General features: G+C 47.0%; 1 protein-coding gene across 2 annotated transcripts in view; it reads right to left on the bottom strand.

Moving 5' to 3' along the window:
- Window positions 1–422: 422 nt before the first annotated feature.
- Window positions 423–17711, bottom strand: part of COL8A1 (collagen type VIII alpha 1 chain) — an 87904-nt gene continuing 70615 nt past the window's right edge. For both annotated transcript variants that reach the window (XM_015645538.3, XM_015645519.3), the window contains 2 exons: window positions 5804–6119; window positions 423–3911 (listed from right to left, as the gene is read on the bottom strand). In XM_015645538.3, coding sequence (XP_015501024.1) covers window positions 2005–3911; window positions 5804–6116 — 2220 coding nt within the window. In that variant the 5' untranslated portion in view covers window positions 6117–6119 and the 3' untranslated portion in view covers window positions 423–2004. The remainder of the gene's footprint in view (window positions 3912–5803; window positions 6120–17711) is intronic.

Here is a 17711-nt window from a genome sequence, read left to right on the forward strand (position 1 = left end):
TTTCAGGCAACACAAGCCCTTAGCAGCAGCCTCTGTGGCCGATTCCTTGGCTGCCCCTCTGCCTTCTTGAACTCTGACATTGGCTCTTGCTAAGCAGTATCTGTCCCCACAGGCTACCTGAGGGGGCCATTCCCTCTTTGTGTTCCCCCCAGACCCTGCTGTGTCCTCCCACCAAATGGAACGTGTTCCCTCTCTGGCTTAGAGCATGATTTGCCAGGAGATGGGAACTAGAGAAAAGGCTGTATCTCTTAATTTTTCCCCCCCTACCTTGGGCTGTCAGTGGTTCCAGAGAGCCCTTGTGGTCTGATAAATGAATTCAGGAGGTTGAATGTTCCTTCTGATAGTTCTGAATGAAGACAGGATTGGGTTTTGGTTTTATTTTTAAAGATATTTAATAAGATATTTTTTTCAAATCAGTACAAAAATTTTAAATACAAAATTATTTGCTTTTGACGTATCTCATATATTCTGGGAACATACTGAAGTCACCAGTGTCTGGTAAACTGTCCGTCCATTCCTGCCACCGTTCCATAAAATTTCTGAGATAAAGCACCACATTATATCACTGGAGTCCTTAGTCAATGTTAGACCGCATTAAACTCTGCATTTAAATAATGGTAATGCCAGTTAAATCCAATCTTAGTTCTGCATGAAAAAAATCTAGGTTCATTTTTGAATCAAAAGCAGTAGCGGTAGCTAAAGACATGGAAGAAGTGATGAGCACCTAACTTTTTGACCTAGTGCAGCAGTGTGTGATACGCAGCACTGTACAGGGAACCACAGCAAGGTCCACTGCCCTTGGGAAACAGAACACTTGTTGAGGTGAGATTAGCACCATTGATGAGCAGACAGAGACTTCGTGTACAGAAGTCGCTGTCCTCAAGTACAGAAAAGAATTGAGGCCTGCAGGTTCTCCTTGACAACTGGTAACGTATAAATACGGATTGGAAATCAGCTTTTAGTTAGAACCAAGTTCTTGGATAAATTTGCATGATCAGTGTTGCCGGTAAAGTTAACTGGTTGATCTCAAGCAACAAATCAGTTAAGCAAACAGAGCTACTTCTGCTTTGCCTAGTCATTGAAGAGTAAACTGATTCAGCTTTTGCTGAGTGGCAGAATAGATGTCTTGTCTGACAAGCCAAATGGGTTCTCGGTACAAGCACAGAAATCCAAGTAAATTTATGCCACCCTGAAGTATTGCCATATGTTGGCCAAAATGTCTCAATGACGTGGCACAAGTAAATGGGGAAGATTTACCTCATGTACTTGAGCTGTGTGAATAGAGAATGGAAACTTTCCAAGTGCTGTGGCATTTGGAGGTGAAACCAGTGCCTGCCTGGAGTCAGTGGTGATATTTTAGTTCCAATGACTGCTGGAGGTGGCTCAGGGGAATGATCATGCCATCAGGATTCCTCTTCCATCATAAATAAATTGTTCAGGAAAAAACCCACACCTGCAGGATTATTTTATTACAAGGGAAGGGAAATAAAAGTCTCCAGCTAAGAGAACCTTTGCTTGTCAGGCAGACCTGTCAAAAACCCAAGAAAACTCCTACCCAGACAAATAAGCCACTCAAATTTTTTAATATAATTAGAGACTGACCTACTCTGGTTTAAGTCACTGTTTTTCATCTCATAACTATGATCAATGCAACAGGAGTGAGTGACATACACTGATTTGAACTTTAGTACTGAATTACTGTGAATGAAATTAAGTAAGCATGGCATTGCAGAAATATATAATGTACAGCTAATATGTCCCCCTTGGGTGCAAAACAACTGTTTATGAACCTGATACACATCTTTAGATATGTTCACCACACCTTTTTTTTTTATAAGTAGCTGTGCATAATGTTAGACTTCGTATTTATTTTTTTGGTTTTGTACAAGATGGTCCAAAATGGTCATAAAACGCGTCTTTTGTGGTATAAAAGTTTGAAGCAGCGGAGAAAGGTTTTGGTTTCGTGTGTGTGTGCTGTGTGTGTGTGTGTGTGTCTGTTTCGTTTTACATGGGATACAATAAATACCCTGAAAAAGACGAATGAACGTACTGCCCGGCATAGAGTCCTGCCGCCTGCTCGGATGGCATCTGAACGTAAACCTTGTCTCCGTGCATCAGCTGCACCACGGCGCTGCCCGAAGCCTGGTCCAGGAAGCCCTTCTTGTACTCGTCGTAGGTGTACATGAGCGGCTCGTTGTTCTTGTACAGCGCCACCCACACGTTGGCGCCTTTACAGTGGACGTGGTAGGCGAAGTAGTAGACGCCGGGGATCTCGCAGGTGAAGATGCCCGTCTGGGGGTTGTAGTTCTGCCGCCCATTGTACAGGAGCTTGTCGAACTTTATAGGCACCCCGACGCGGGGAAAGGGCGTGAGGAGCTCTGCCGTGAACGCGGGCATCTCGTACACGATGCCGCCAGCCTTGCCTTTCTTGCCCTTGTAGCCGTAGGGAGGCTTCACGCCGTCTATGCCTGGCCCCACCTCGGGCAGGTACTGTCCCACGGCGGGTGGGGTGGGCGGGATGATGACCGGCGGACCTGGGGGCCCGGGGGGGCCCGGGGGCCCCTGGAGCCCCGGCTGGCCGGGAGGGCCGAGCGCCCCCGGCTTCCCCGGGGGTCCCTGCAGCCCCGCAGCACCGGGTTTGCCTACCCCAGGGAAGCCGGGGGGGCCGGGCATGCCCGGCTCGCCCTTCGCCCCTGGCAGCCCCGGGGGCCCGATGGGACCACTGGGGCCCGCGATGCCCGGGATGCCTGAGGGGCCCTGAAGCCCCTGGGCCCCGGGGAGCCCGGGCTCACCCTTTGGCCCCACAAGCCCCGGGACCCCGGGCAGCCCCGGCAAGCCTTTGTGTCCGGCTTCCCCCTTGGGTCCTGTGGGGCCCGGCAGCCCCCGCAGCCCAGGGCCACCCACTTCCCCAGGAAAGCCCGGCTTGCCTGGAAAACCCTGCAGGCCAGGTTCTCCCTTGGGGCCGACTGGTCCTGGTGGCCCTACGGCACCCCCCTCCCCTTTAGGGCCTGGGAAGCCGGCGGCCCCCGGCGGGCCCATGATGCCCGGCAGGCCTGGCTGGCCGGGCTCCCCCGGTGGCCCTCCCATGCCGGGTGGCCCCGCGTGCCCCTTCTCCCCCTTCGGCCCCAGGGGGCCAGGCAGACCACCCACACCTCGCTCCCCTTTGGGCCCGGGGAAGCCCGGCTTGCCAACCCCGGGGAGGCCGGGGGGCCCCGGCAGGCCTGGCAATCCCTGCTCCCCTTTGCCGCCCGGGAAGCCGGGCTGGCCAGGCATGCCGTCCTGGCCGGGTTTGCCGATGCCAGGCGGGCCAGGAGGACCTTGGATTCCGGGGGCCCCTGGAGGCCCCTGCAGCCCTAATTCTCCTGGGGGTCCGGGTTTGCCCAGGGGTCCCTGTGGGCCGGGGAAGCCAACCATGCCCGGTTTGCCCACCCCTGGCAGCCCCACGGGGCCGGGGGGACCAGGCAGCCCAGGTGGACCCTTCAGACCCGGCAAACCCGGGATCCCGACCCCCTTCTCCCCCTTCGGCCCTGGGATCCCAGGGATTCCTGGTGGCCCCTTCATCCCAGGCTCACCCTTTGGCCCTGGTTGCCCCTGCAGCCCCGGAGCGCCTGCTTTCCCTATGCCAGGAAGCCCATGAGGCCCTGGTGGTCCTTGCGGTCCGGGTATCCCCATGGGCCCAATCTCCCCCTTCGGCCCCATCTCCCCTCTTGGCCCTGGGGGCCCCATGACCCCTGGCTTTCCTGGCATCCCTGGCAAACCCGGCTTTCCAATTCCTGGGTATCCTTGTGGGCCTGGTTTTCCTTTGGCTCCCGGTACACCATGACCTGGTAATCCTGGTGGCCCCGGTGGCCCTCGTGGTCCAGGCTCACCCGGGGGGCCTTGCTCACCCCTCAGACTGCGCATGGGAATTTCTGTGTCAGAAAGAAAAGAAAGGGGGTGGGGAGAGAGAGAGAGATGTGATTGCAATAACATCCTTCAAAAATCAGGCAGTTTTGGATTGAATATGCTTTTTATGATGCCTCATGGTTTTGTGGAAGACAGAGACAGCCTACAGTTACAGGTTGGTGCTGAGAATGAAGATGTTACTACTGTTTTTCATACTCCATACTTCCATGCATACTTCTGTTTCCACAACGTAATTGTGCATCATATGTAAAAGCCATTTGTGATTTGGTGGTGTTTTCCACCTATACAAACTTAAACAGCAAAATCTGCATTTTGTCCTGTGTTGCTGTAGATAAATCTACCTTTTAGAGTTTTTGCAGGAAACTTGGTGCTCTCGTGCTGTGGGAGGAATCCTGACATAAAAGTGCTTTTTCTGGAGGGGCTTAAATGAGCAAGATCAGTTAAAAAAGATTGTATTGGTAAGAAATTTATACATAGGGTATGTCTGTATTTTCCCCAAGGCTTTGGTTCCTATTAGAGTATTACTGGAAACCTGCAGCTTTAAATCAGTATTTCTCTTTTGGCATAGCCATGTCTAATTATAGCTCTTCTAAACACCTTACAAAATGTTTGTATTGTCCAAACCCACATTCTTGTGTATGTGATCATTTATCATTGCAGGTCAGGGTGGGGAAGTTGCTGCTGGGGTTGGTTGCTTTTCAAGCTGCAGGCTTTTTGTGTTAAGCCGAAACTCTTTCCAGCTCTAAAATGTGTAAAGAAGTAAGAGATTTGGGGAAGGACAGGAGATAAGATTTCAGGACAAGAGAATTAACTGTTCTTTGGGAAGCAGAAACCTTCGCTCTCTGCATGTGCTGTGTTTTACGCACATCAAAAATCTTTGCTCATGAGATAGGTTGATTTTACTACAGCCAATGGTGTTTGTTCCAAAACAAGACCATTTGGACACTCCAAAAATAGGCCCTGAAATTTTCCATGTCCTTCTGAAGTCAATGGAGTCTGTGGTTAGCTGGAGCCTCAGTTACCTGGCTTGTCTGCAGTTGCACAGACCCTGGTGGTCCTCACAAGGATTTTATGACACTGGGTGTTCCTGGGCACCCTTTGTATTTTGGACTTTTCTTGTTTTCTTAAATATCTTATTACTGTCCAAAGTTCCTTTACTGAATAGAGAAAGTGCTTGTACGTGCAGACTTGTGCATTGATCCTCTGTACTTTCAATGCCTCTGTTACACCCATAAATAACATACAGAAGGAGGACTTCAGAGTCTGAAGAGCAATTGTGTGTTTTTATCTGCAAACCTCAAAATCACAGGGACTGGAAAAATTCAGACAGGATGGTGATGTTCCCATAAATTCAAATCTTGGGGCTCTTAGTTCATATGTCTGGTTGCAGTGAGAATGGGAGCAGATCCAGACAGAACTCTGGGCCATCATTTGAAACCACATCAGAGGGTCTCCTGCCAACAGGTGGGGTGACAAGGCTTTTCTGAGAGTTGAGCAGCACCTGAGCAAACCTGTGTGCTGCAGGCTCATTGCAGGTAGGGCTGCTCAGAGGCTGTGCTGCAGCCCAGAGGATGACTCTGGTCTTGTGCTGGTGACCCTGAGCTGCCCCACAGCTCCCATGAACCTGTTTTGTCCACCTGTGGCCAGGTATGAGTCTTTTGGGCACAAGGATGCTGTGCCCAGCCTGCAGCAGCAGCAGCAGCCTGCTCCAATGTTCCATTTCCCCACAGCAAACAGTGCTGTGGCACTGCAGATGGGGCTGTGCAGGGCAAGGATGCTGTGCCCAGCCTGCAGCAGCAGCAGCAGCCTGCTCCAATGTTCCATTTCCCCACAGCAAACAGTGCTGTGGCACTGCAGATGGGGCTGTGCAGGGGTGGGGGAGGACATGCTGACCTACCTTTCTCTTTCTTGGGAGCCATATCCTTGCCGAGCATGGGCATCTGTGGGACCTCCTTCCTGTACTGGGGCAGATGGGGGTACTCCTTCCCATAGGGCATGTGGGGCACCTCCTTGCCCAGGTGCTGCATCGGGATGCCTTCTTTGCCCAGCGGCATGTGAGGTACTTGTTGTCCGAGGGGTTGGTACTGGGGCACCTGAGGTGGCAGCTGCTTGATCCCATAGTAGGCACCACCTTGAGCAGACCTCACCAGCTCTAGGTAAACAGTGACAGCCACTGCCAGCAGCTGCACAGGGAAGAGCAGCATGACCATCACCTGTGAAAAGCACCACAAAACACACAGTTGGCAGAAGATGTTTTTTCTGTGTTGTGTGTTCCCAGTTAGGGCAAACTGTTCTCTTTTTCTGCAGGAAACTGGTCCTAAATCTCTGCAGAGTGGCCCTGGTTTGTGTGCTGCCCTGGAGGATATCCAGCAGCAGGCCTGTATCTGGTTTATTGGAGGTTCTACTCAAGCAGTACTACTACAGCATTATTTATTTAGTTAGTTTTATGCCACCCTAGAGGTGCCCTCTGTGGTTACTCCACACAGGGACCTGCTCCCAGTTTGCTGCCTTCTCACCTGTGTCAGTGGCACAGCACAGCTTTGGGGAGCTCTGCTGCAAGCTGTGGCACAGGGCAAGAGCAGGCAGGGGATGTGGGGATCTCCTAAACGCGTTCTGCCCGAGGAAGCTATATTGTCAGTGTCCCTTCTGCTTTCCACAGCAACGAAAGCTCTGTTTCTGAGCTCAGATCTGTGCCTGGGATTGTGCCCTGTGGCTGCAGTGTCCAAGGCCTGTCTGTTTGTATCACAGCTCCTTGCCAGCTCTCCTCTTACCTGCGTTGGGATCCTCTCAGCCACCTCCTTCCAGAAGTGGGCCTGCTTAGGCCACCACTGCTCTAGGTGGGCTCAGCCAACCCAAGCCTTTCTCTGGGAACGTTCAACTATTTTCTAAAGGTCTCCCCACTCAATGAGCGGATCCTGGCTCATTGCAAGGTAGCCCATCCCAGCACCTCACCAGTCCTGCTAATACAACAGAATGGGGTCGAGCTTTCTTTGTTTTACTTCTATATCAAAATGTTAGCTTGGGACTTCTTGTCCCACCTGCTGTTGGCTTTTCTTTTTGCAGTTAAGGGCATTACCATCACCTGAGCAGCAAATTAAGAACTGGGAACTCCCTCAAGTAATGCAAAGTAGGGGATAGCATGTGGTAAAAAGAGACTGTGTAGGAGTATTTTGTCCCAAAACTAAATCTGGCATGCAAGTCCGGCCCTTTCCAAATACACGTGGCACTTGCCAAGCCTGATGATTGTTGCCACTGTCCCTTTTCTCTACCATGCAAAAATGCCTTGGACCCAACCTTGGTGCATTTCCATGTAGTTTGTGCATTCCCTATGCATTTCCAGCTCATTTATTCTTCAGAGCTTTGCCAAACTGCTTGTCAGGACTTGCTCCCAGCAGCTGTTGTGCTCTGGTGAGATGAGGGTGGCCTGAAGAGGCAGCCAGTGCTTTGTGCCATTTGCTTATTTTCCTGTCCTTCCCCAGCAGCCTAGCTCGACATAGAGGACAAAAAAGTACCTCAGTGCGTGGCAAAGGGGCTCAGCACTATGCTCCCATGTCTGGGAAATATCTTTTATGGGGTGTGTGTCCTCCAGGTTTTATGTTTTGCCCCTGCTTGAAGTTTTCCATTAACTTTGTGTTATCAGAGCACCTGGGGAAAGACTTGTTGCTTTTTAAAAACATTTTCCCTTAATTTTGCTCGAGATTTAATCTCTAAATAGAAATCATTGTATAATCATTACTGAAGGTGTAAGTGGAGGCTAGATCTAAAGGGTGTAGTTGAAACAACAAGTAGAAGGTTATTTTCAACAATGATCATATATAGACATATATAACTACAGAAAAGATGTAAATACGTGTTAACAGCAAATCAAACCTTTTAAGAACATGAAATACTATGAATAAACACTAGATGGAGTATATGTTGCACAGCTGAGTTCCTGCAGTCACTTTCCCTCCCAAGGAATTCTTGGACATAACCAGCTGCCATGTGGCAAAGACAACCAGAGCCAAGATGTACAGGAGTTTGTAAGTGTAGCTAAAGCCCAAGCACAGTCGTTCATCCTTGTTCAGTAAAGCATTTCAGCAAATGCTTCTCCTCCAGTGAGTTTAACGTGGCTTTTAGCCCACAGCTGGCTGTGCTGCTGTGAGCTAAAGGATTAGGGCCTTGGGACATGGTATTTCTGCTTGAAGCTCAATGGTGAGCTTTGGAGTGGGAGAACAACCTGTGCACGATCAGTTATTGTGGCTTGGCTGGGGTGTGGTGACTGAACCAACCCACTGCAGCTTCATCTGGGCACATGGACCCTAAGCAACCTTTGTTTTTTGTGGGGGAGGAATGGGGGAGGCAAGGGAATGTCCCCCTTTTCTTTCTTGGCCCTCCTTTTCCTTTCTGTACAGAAGGAGTAACTTGAAACACCTTTGCCTCTCTGTAGCTGAATAGGGTAATGCCTGCCCCAGTTTGCAGGGAAAATCGCAGTTACTGGAAAATTTGCAGTATTCTCTGCATTCCTCTCAAAGGAAAAACATTATCTGTGAAGGGAGAAATGCAGTGAAACCTTTAAAAAAATTATAAGATACTGGATGATATAGGACTGATTTTGAAACCTACTAGTATGAACAGCAGGGTGGATTTTGAAGAATGAGGTTATTAAATTAGCATCTTGGCTACTTTGTTGTTCTGGTGGTCAGTTTTGGTGGGGCGGAATTGTTTTTTTAAAAAAGAACTTCAGTGGAATAAGTAGAGGGGGGAAATAGGTAAAATTCCTTTGGATGAGATTTTCTCCTTGTTTTTATTACAAAACATGGGCTTTGTGTGTGAGTGGGAGGTATTTGAATTAATTGAAAAAACTTTCCTACGGGGAGACACCAGCCTGCCTGCAGCTCAGGGTGAACTCGGCTTCCTGCTGCTCGCGCCAGGCTGGCCTGGCCCTGCCAAGCGTCACGCAACACACCTGCACTGGAGCAGGCACGAGGTGCACAAGATTGTTCTCTGTACGCGCACGGAAATTTTGAGGGAGATCAGGCAAGACTTGTAGAGATAGGAAGGCTCCAGAGAAGGAGGTGATCTCACCACATCTGTGTTTCCTGTAGTGTTTTTTGACTCATCCATAACCCAACCAGCGTGGACTGGAAATGACGGATTGCTTCTCATCTATTGATTTTGGCTGGGGCTGGTGCCTGTGAGTAGCTGAGGTGGAAGGTGGGGGTTTATTTACTGAAGAACCTTGGGCTAGATGGGACTTGGCCGACATCTTTGTGGGAGGAGGTCAGAGCCTCCCCTGTGGCCTCGTGAGCTGTCTGGGGCTGGGGATCTGCTGCGGGTACTGGAGATGCAAGCCTGTGTTTGGTACCGTCTGCCCAGCTTGTCTCCCCCTGCTCCCAAAGGAAGGAGGGATCGGACAAAATTAGTCTTGATGAGAAATGTGGTAGAGTCATGTGTGCTGCTGCTGGATTATTGCTGTCAGATACCATCACTACAGGGAAAGCCTGCCCAGAAGCATGAGGATGTCAGGGATAGTCCTTCAGAGTTTCCGCTCATTGCCTCTCATCCTACTCAGCTCCTCTAAAAACTTATTTATGTACTCCTGTAGGTGTGTTTTTTCTGCCTTGCAGTTTGTTTCTGAATGCCTGGGTGCACAACTCTAGTTTGAAGACCTCACTAGGAAACCCCCAGCATTTTTAAATGCCTAAAAGCTACTGAAAATCTTGCTCTTGGTTTTCAAAAGAAACCTATAGATCCTAAATGTTGGACAGGTTCTCCAGAGCTTCTGAACAGCAAAAGCTGTTTTCCCAGCAGTGACAAAACTCCAGGAAAACAGAGTGAGGAGGAGAAAAATCTGTGTTGAAGATGCAGCCAAAGTGTAGGACTTCCCCTTCACCCAAATGCCAGCAATTTAGGGATCACCTCCAAACCCATTCACGTAATGCAATCTGACATTCTTTCAAAGGTGACTGTTGGTGGAGTAATAATTTGGCTTTGGATTTGGATTTTCCATAGTTTTTGCAAGAAAGCAATAGGAATGTCTGTGCATTTGTGGCAGGTTAATAAGTGCATGTGTGCACCTTTTAGAGAGGCCAAGGGCTTGGAGACAGCAAAGTTTAACTGTAACTTTGGATGCTGGAAGGAAGATGGAGGAGAGGAGCCACTGAGCCTTCCTACCATGTGACAGGTCATTTTGCACCAGTCATCCAGATTAAGCCACAACAAACATTTTGGTTTACCTAGGGTGGGACAAGACATATGAGGGTGAAGGAGCATTTTCCTAAACCACAGTGTTCAGTTGCCTGTGTGTGAAGGCATCTGTTGGCTCCGTGAATGAGAGAGAGTCCCTGAAAATACACTTTTTTATGGGCAAAGCTTGAGTGAGAACATTTCTCAATAATCTCTTTGGTAGAGCTGTTCTCCTCTGGCTATTTGAGTTTGTCAGCAGAAACAGGAGACAAAACAAAATGTACCAGCAGTCATAATTCTTAAATTGGTGTGAAGAAATAATGGCTGGTTTAGCCTAATTATGTAAAGAATGTATGGAAAGAGTGATGCTCATCCACTTGGGACTTGAAATCATAGGTGGTCTTGCAAAGAGTTGAAACTAGACCTTGATTTATTGGTTCTTACAGGAAAGTCATCACTCTGCAACCAACGTTGGGTTGTCTCAGAACTTCTAAGTTACTCACCCAGAGACTACCCCCATGGGTTTAACTTACCAGCCCTTGCTTTTGAATTTCTGTATTTCCCAAACAGACATAAGGCATGAATAGATCTCAGTGACCTGAAGTCTTTTCCTTGCAGTCCCTTCCATAGGGGCTGCCTGAAGCTGCAGGGACCAGTTCCCCACTGCACTGTGGGGATGGCCTTGCTAGTGCTCTGGTTTCCACATGGAAAATGACTGCTGCGAAATAAAAATCCTAGTGACTCTGGTGATTTTGTTCCCAGAAGAGTGCTACTAAAAAAACCTGACAATAAAAAGCAAAATTCTCCAGGGTGTTTTTGTCTTGCGATCAGATGTGGTTAGGGTGACTTCTGGAGTGACCTTGATAACAGATCCTATTACCAAGTACCTACAATGGTGTATCCAGGAATGGCTCTGCTGTTGGGGACAGGAGATCCAATCCCACAGGAATATTATAAACCTCAGACAGAAGTGTCTGTCATGCAAGAGCAGTATAATTCAATGGGAATGGCAAACAGAGTGCTGAGGTGCGTGAGGAGCAGCCCCACTGCATTGCAGAGAGCTAGTGGGTGAGGTACACAGCTGCTCTCTGGGGGTTTCCACTGGCTGGCCCCAGTTCATACACAGAGGTACATGGCAGCTCAAGGGATGTCACAGAAGGGCTTGTAAGAGAGAACTGAAGTCCTCACAAAGTGACAGCACTTTTTTCTTCTGTTTTCATTTCTAGCGCTGCTTTGGGAACAAGTACCTGTCCTGTCCCTGCTTTCTACAATACAGATCCCTTAAACCACTGGGTTGTGCTTGCAAACCTGTACACACCCCCATCATATACATGTTTTTCTTGAGGTGTACACCACATGAAAAGTGTTGGATTAAGCACTGGGTTTATAAATTGGGGGTGGAGCTGTTGGCATTTGTAAACTGATTCTGTTAGCTACCGTTTTTGGAAGAATTCTCACTGCAAAATGCGAAGAGCAGCTATTGAGGCTTTAGCTCCTTTAGTGAACAAAGCTATTCCTATTCCTGAATAGCTGTGTGACTTCAAGGGTAGGGTGTTTTTAGATGTGAGAATCAAGCAAATGTTGATTGTTGTTCTCAGCACTGGTGCTGCAAAGTGTGGGTGACTTGAGCAGTGAATTTCCCAGCAAGTTGTCCACAGTTTTCAAAGACACTATTTCAAAACTTCATCACAATTAAAATTCATCTCTGGATTGTTAACTCCTTTGAGGATTAACCTGTCAGACACTGACTTCTTTTGAAGAGACCTGAGGATACCCTATACTGTACAGAGACTGAATTTTGGTGGAAATCTGTGTTTTCAGGGACAGGAAAAAACAACTCCTTCTGCTTGCCAAGTAATTTTGTACGTGCTCAAGAGCCATTTAATGCACATATTGCCAAACTTCTGTCTTACTGTGCCAAACAAGTCTATGTCATTTGGACAGATGTTTTCAAATTTTCCAGCAAACTAATTAAACACCAGTGTAGAAGGTTTCTTTTTGCAAATTCAATCATATTCCACATAAAAGCAGCGAGTGAAGGCAACCAAATATACCTTGAGATGGATTTCCTCTGAAAGCTAACCTGTTTTGTAACCCAAATTGACACTAGCTGCACTGATTTAATCTTATTTTTAGCAGTGAAGAGCAGGAGGGCAGTAAAGGACTTGCTACTGGCACGAGATGGTTGATCCATGTCCCAGCAAATGTTGGGTCCTGCACCATTTTGCTTGTAACAGTGCCTAAAGCTTCACTGAAGGTAATACCTGTTTCTTGAGTAGGTGAAGAATTTACCTTGCTGAAGTGTCTGTAAGGGCCTGTGCATTCACTAGGGAGGAAAGTAGGATTTATGGTAAATGTAATTCTGCCTTTTTGCTTCTTGTGAAACTCTCCCACAGAGATCACGTTTATTTTTTTTTCCCTCCCTCCTTTTCACTGTCCCCTCCAAGGAAACAAAGTAGTCTCAAGTGTCTGTGTTCAGTTTAGATTACCAAGAAATAGCTATTGTTCAGTATGTTAAAAATAAATTAAATCATATTTTGCTCAAGGTCTAACAACTGTGTCTGATTATCATGTGGTATTTACTAAATCTAAGGCAGTCATAACAAGTATTGTCATAATAAACATTTTAAAACGCATGCATGCATAAACCTGCTGCTAATGGAGAATATTCAACACGTGGCAGATGCTTGTTTCTAGGTTTTTTAAAATTCAAAATGGTGCCTAGAGCTTCTTTCTTAGAGAAGTGTGATAGCATCTAAATAAATGGCTTCATCTTAAAAACCAATGGTCATCCATAAGGTATCTTTGGCTTCAGTGGTAATTAAAAAATCTTTTCTTGCAATGCCTGGGGAGGTCTCTGTTTATCCATTTGCAAATGCATTTCCAAAAACAAAGCACTTGCCTCTGCTCCAGTTCATCTGCAAACACATTCATGTTTGTGTTCACTCTGGATGATCACCCAGCTTTTTGTATGAAAATGGTACCCTTGGGCTTCCCCAGTTTCTTGCTTCCAGAGTATATCTGCATGTGGGCCTGTATCTGTTGCTTGTGTGTGGGTATTTATTTGTGCCTGTGTGTGAAAACACACCTTGGCAGTGGAAGAAGCTACAAGGAGAAAGAGATTTTAGCCCACACAGACATAATTCTGTTGCCTCTAGTCTTCTCCTCATGCCCAATGTGCTGTGAGCCTACCTATGTGGGCTCAGGTAGGCACCTCCTCATCTCTCTGCAAATCTGGGCATGATGATATTGGCAGCACCACAGCCCCAGCTCCCATCCACAGGCCTCTGCTGGCTCAGCACAAACACGAAGCTCACAATTTATGATGATGCTAAGATGCTTGGCGCTGGTAATTGATTTCCAGGCGGGTTCATCTCTTGCATGTTTTTGAGGATCTGGCCCAGATGCTGTTTGCTGGAAAATGCCTGAAAGCTACTTGGAGTCAGATGGCAGGGAGCTGTGACAAGGATCAGTAAGTTGGGCACCGCGGGCCGGGTGACCACAGTCCCCGGGGACGCAGCTCTCTTGCCTGGTGGCATGTACTCGTTTGCACAAATCGGTGCCTGACCTCGGGCTGGGGAGGAAGGTCCAACATGGGGGAATGTTTGCAGAAAAGCATGCAACTTTAATTATGGGATTAGAATTAATTATAGGTAGGATTTAGCAAATACCTGCCTTTGAATACATTTTCCTGTTCTCTGCCGTACGGCATGCGCTCGAATCCTCTGCCTAATGCTCTCTTCTGGGCAGTTTGCCTGCAGTCTTGGTGGCAGGCAGATTTGATGGAGACACTTAAATGACTGCCACTAGATGCCCGTTGAGCGATCGGCAGCGTGAGGCGCGCGAAGCCGGACCCAATAACGTGGAGCACACGAAGCGATCAAAGTGCAGAGCTGCCTCCCCGCTTATCGGCACAGAATCGCGCTGCTGGCACGGAGCCGGGGCCTGGCCGCCCGTCTGTCCGAGCACAGCTGTTTGTTCAACCTGGGAACTGCGCTGAGGGCTCCTTCTCTGCAGGGTGGGTGCTACCGAGCGCTGCACAAGGAGCTCCCTGCAGGCCACAGCCACTGACACCATCCAAGGAATTCGCCTTAGCAGATGGAACGGGTTTGCTGTGCTCAACACACTGGAAAGGTTTTCATGGAAGTGCTTGTGTAGTCAACCAAGTTGTTTCCTAGGGGCGTTGTTGATTTGGGTTTTGTTTCGTGAGAATGCTCCACATCTACTGCCAGTCCACAAACCCCAAAATAATGCAAAGACAAACAACTGGTGGCACACTTCAGACTGAAGTGTGTGATCAGTAGGCTGAGCCTTGAGGTGCTGATAATGAACTATAGTGATTGCTGGTTCCATAGCAATGTGAACAGGGAATTGCAGGCTTGCTTTGGAAACTGCCCTTCCCAGCTGTCACTCATCGTTCTCAGCCTTGCTCTGCCCTGGGATAGGTTGTACTGGCTCCCTGCAGTAGAAGTCCCCCAAATTTTCATGATACAATTGTTTGTGTGTTATTATGGTACAATAGTTTGCAAAGTATATCACAGCATTTTACTGTTTTAATCCGAAGTGGTGCCTCTAGCAGTGCTGCTATGAATTATACTCACTGGTAGAAGTGTAAAAAGTTTCCATTTCAATACCTCTTGGGTCAGCCAGCTACAGCTTTGTTAACAAGCCACAGGCTAGCAGTTGGCTCTAAACGGCAAGTGAATAATCTGCACAGTTCACTGTTAATCTTGTTACAGAATGCTCCATCTCATCAGATGTATGGGAGTAGACAGAAGTGAGGGAAGACTTTCTGTGATAATTATCAAACTCAAGTATATCCCAAATCTCTGGCCAAATATGCCCAAGTGCCAGAATGCTATTCTGAAGGATATATACCAGTTTTACCAGTCAGAAACTTAGTTCCTCATTTGATTAACTGAATTACTGTGCTAAAAGCAGAAAAAGATTTTGTCAGATTTGTGAAAGTGCGCTGAGTCTTAAATCTGTCTAAATATATTTTATTCTTATATGGCACAGTTTAGGAATTTATGTTGTGTATCTGGGAGGATTGCTTAGAGAAGAAGCATTCTTTGAATTAGTAGATTTCAATACCTTTAGGAAAATTTAGATATGCATACAGAAATTCCCCATGCAAGACATAAAGAGGTGCTGGAGTATGTATTTTTCTTAAACACTTCCCAAAAGATGGCAGTGGAAAGAAAAATCCTGATTATGGAAGTGTTCTTGATAATGACAGGGACTGATTGTTGCAGGTGTTGCAGGGAAGATAATCTGTCTTCTTACTAGTTTAAGTGTTATGTAAAGCAGTACATCTGTCTGCAGTTGTAATATTAATGTAGGCTGCCCTTCTCAGCCTGAGGTACACTTGGTGCCAAGCCTAAGGACACAAGGGAGAAGTGGCCACAAGCTGCTCTTGGGCTTCTCTTGATCCCGAGGCTGTAGCAAGTGCTGTTTCAGTCACTGGTGCCACCTGAGGTCTGACCTGCCCTGCATGGCCTGTGAGCCACTCACAACACCCTTCTGTGATGTGACAACCTGCCACACCACGGTCACTGTCACCACGTCTTCATTTTGGGGATGGAAAGGCTGCACTGTGCCGTGGGTGGATAGAACACAGCCGCAGCTTTGGAAAAGGCAGGTGTCTGTCTCCGCTAACGCCTGGCCTGGCCAGTGCTCTGCTGGGGGACATTTTGGGAGCTGAGGGCTCCTGGCAGCTCTAGGGTGCCTGAGGCAGGCAGGAAGGATGGCTCTTTGGAAAGGTAAAACTTTGGTAAGTTTTATCCTTTTTGTTAACAATGATGAAGCAGAACTTTCTTTGAGGTGTAGAACTTTTTAGCTCTTTTTAGCACTGTGTGCATACTGATTAAATTTAAATGCTTTACCGTGAACCTCTACAGGGAGCCATTAACCCCTATCAAGGAATCAAGATCATGAAATCTCATTAATAAAGATAACCTAATTCTGGATGCACAGGTTTTTTGGTTGCAGTCTTTTGGTTATAAAGAAATTTTATTTCCTATGCCTCTTTGTAGTGATCATACTTCAGCCTTTGCAATCCGAGCAGTGGTTACTTGAACAGTCCAGTGAGTTCTTGCACTACAAAGCAAGAAATCTGTGCAGGACTCTTGAAGTACTTGGTCTGATCTTAATTTGAAATAATTTATTGTTCTCTGTGACTCCTGTTGCAATCCTGTGGCCTTACGCATTGCCTTCTTGCCAGAAAATTTGCTTGATTGCCTCTCTCTGAAGCTGGCACAGCACAGCATTTCTGTTCCTTTTCTCACTTTGATGGCGTACAAAATGTGTTTTCTTGGCTCTTGCCCTCATGCTGTTTCATGACTTTTTTAAAAAAAATAAAAGCAAGAGGCTTTGGAGGCTTTATTTTGGAGACAAATTGTTACCATTTTACAATATTTCCGTTCGCTGTGCTTTGATGAGCCTGTCGAGAGAAAGAGCAGCTTCTCTCTCCCTTATTTTTATTTGCTGTGCTCTAACTCTGCCACTTCCCAGAAACCCAAAGTCCCAGTCCAAGGGAGATATGAAAACAGTAACAAATGTCTGTAAAATATTTTTCTTGAGAAAACTTCCTCTCAGACAATTTTTTTTGGAAGGTTATTTGCCATTAAAAAAATTCCTGCCCTTTGCATACTTTTCCTACCTTTGCTCAAACAGTGGAAGAAATAATCCTAGAAGGTTAAACATACTAGACTACTCCACCCAGAGAGAAAACAGGAGTATGCTTTAAAATTATTTAGCAGTAATTATTTCCCTATTTTATTATAAAATATTGCAGGCATCATCATATTTGTTAGCATATGCTAATCATGACGTGACACTTCATTCACGAAATTGAAGCAGGTCTTAGCTCATATTTCCTAAATGGATAAATTATTTTACTTTTATGCTACTTTTCTTGATAAAGACTAAGATGACAATAACTACAACTAAACAGTAACTTGGTTAAAATGGTTTCAAAACTGGACTTGTAATTTTCATGAAAGACCCTTTGTGCTCTGGGTCACACCTGTGGGCAGACATGAAGTTGGAAGTTGCTAGATGGTAGGCAGTGGATCTACCAATGTAGGTCTCTTCATCATCTGGCACTTGCGTAAAAAACACCACTGAAAATCACTGAAAACTGCGCTACCATCGTGGCTGAACTGCACACACACATCCCTGTGCCATGCAGGGATAGATCTGTTCCTAAAGACCTTCTCTTTTCCTCTTGTGTAGCAGGTAAGAAATGCATCTCATTCAAGTCTGCTTCAGCACAAAAGCACACCTCAGTGGAGGGGCAGAGAGACAAAGCTGGAAGTCATTGTTATTTGTTAACAAGGGTTACATGTGCAGGCCTTCACAGCTACCACCCCCTTCCCACTCTGCAAGTGCAGAGCTAAGGGTAGCAGGACACAACCAAAAAACTTTCAACCTGGTTGTGATGTACTCCCTGTAGGTTTGATTCAGTGAATACTTAACAGCAAGACTTTGCCATGCCTCTCAAAAGCACAGCAAAGAAAAAAAAACTTCTGAAGTGCACGCATACACACACACACCAACACAAACACACACACAAACACACACACACACACACAAACACAAACACACACACACACAAACACACACACACACACACA

Source organism: Parus major, chromosome 1 (genome assembly GCF_001522545.3).
Source record: "Parus major isolate Abel chromosome 1, Parus_major1.1, whole genome shotgun sequence".
Lineage (NCBI taxonomy): Eukaryota > Metazoa > Chordata > Aves > Passeriformes > Paridae > Parus > Parus major.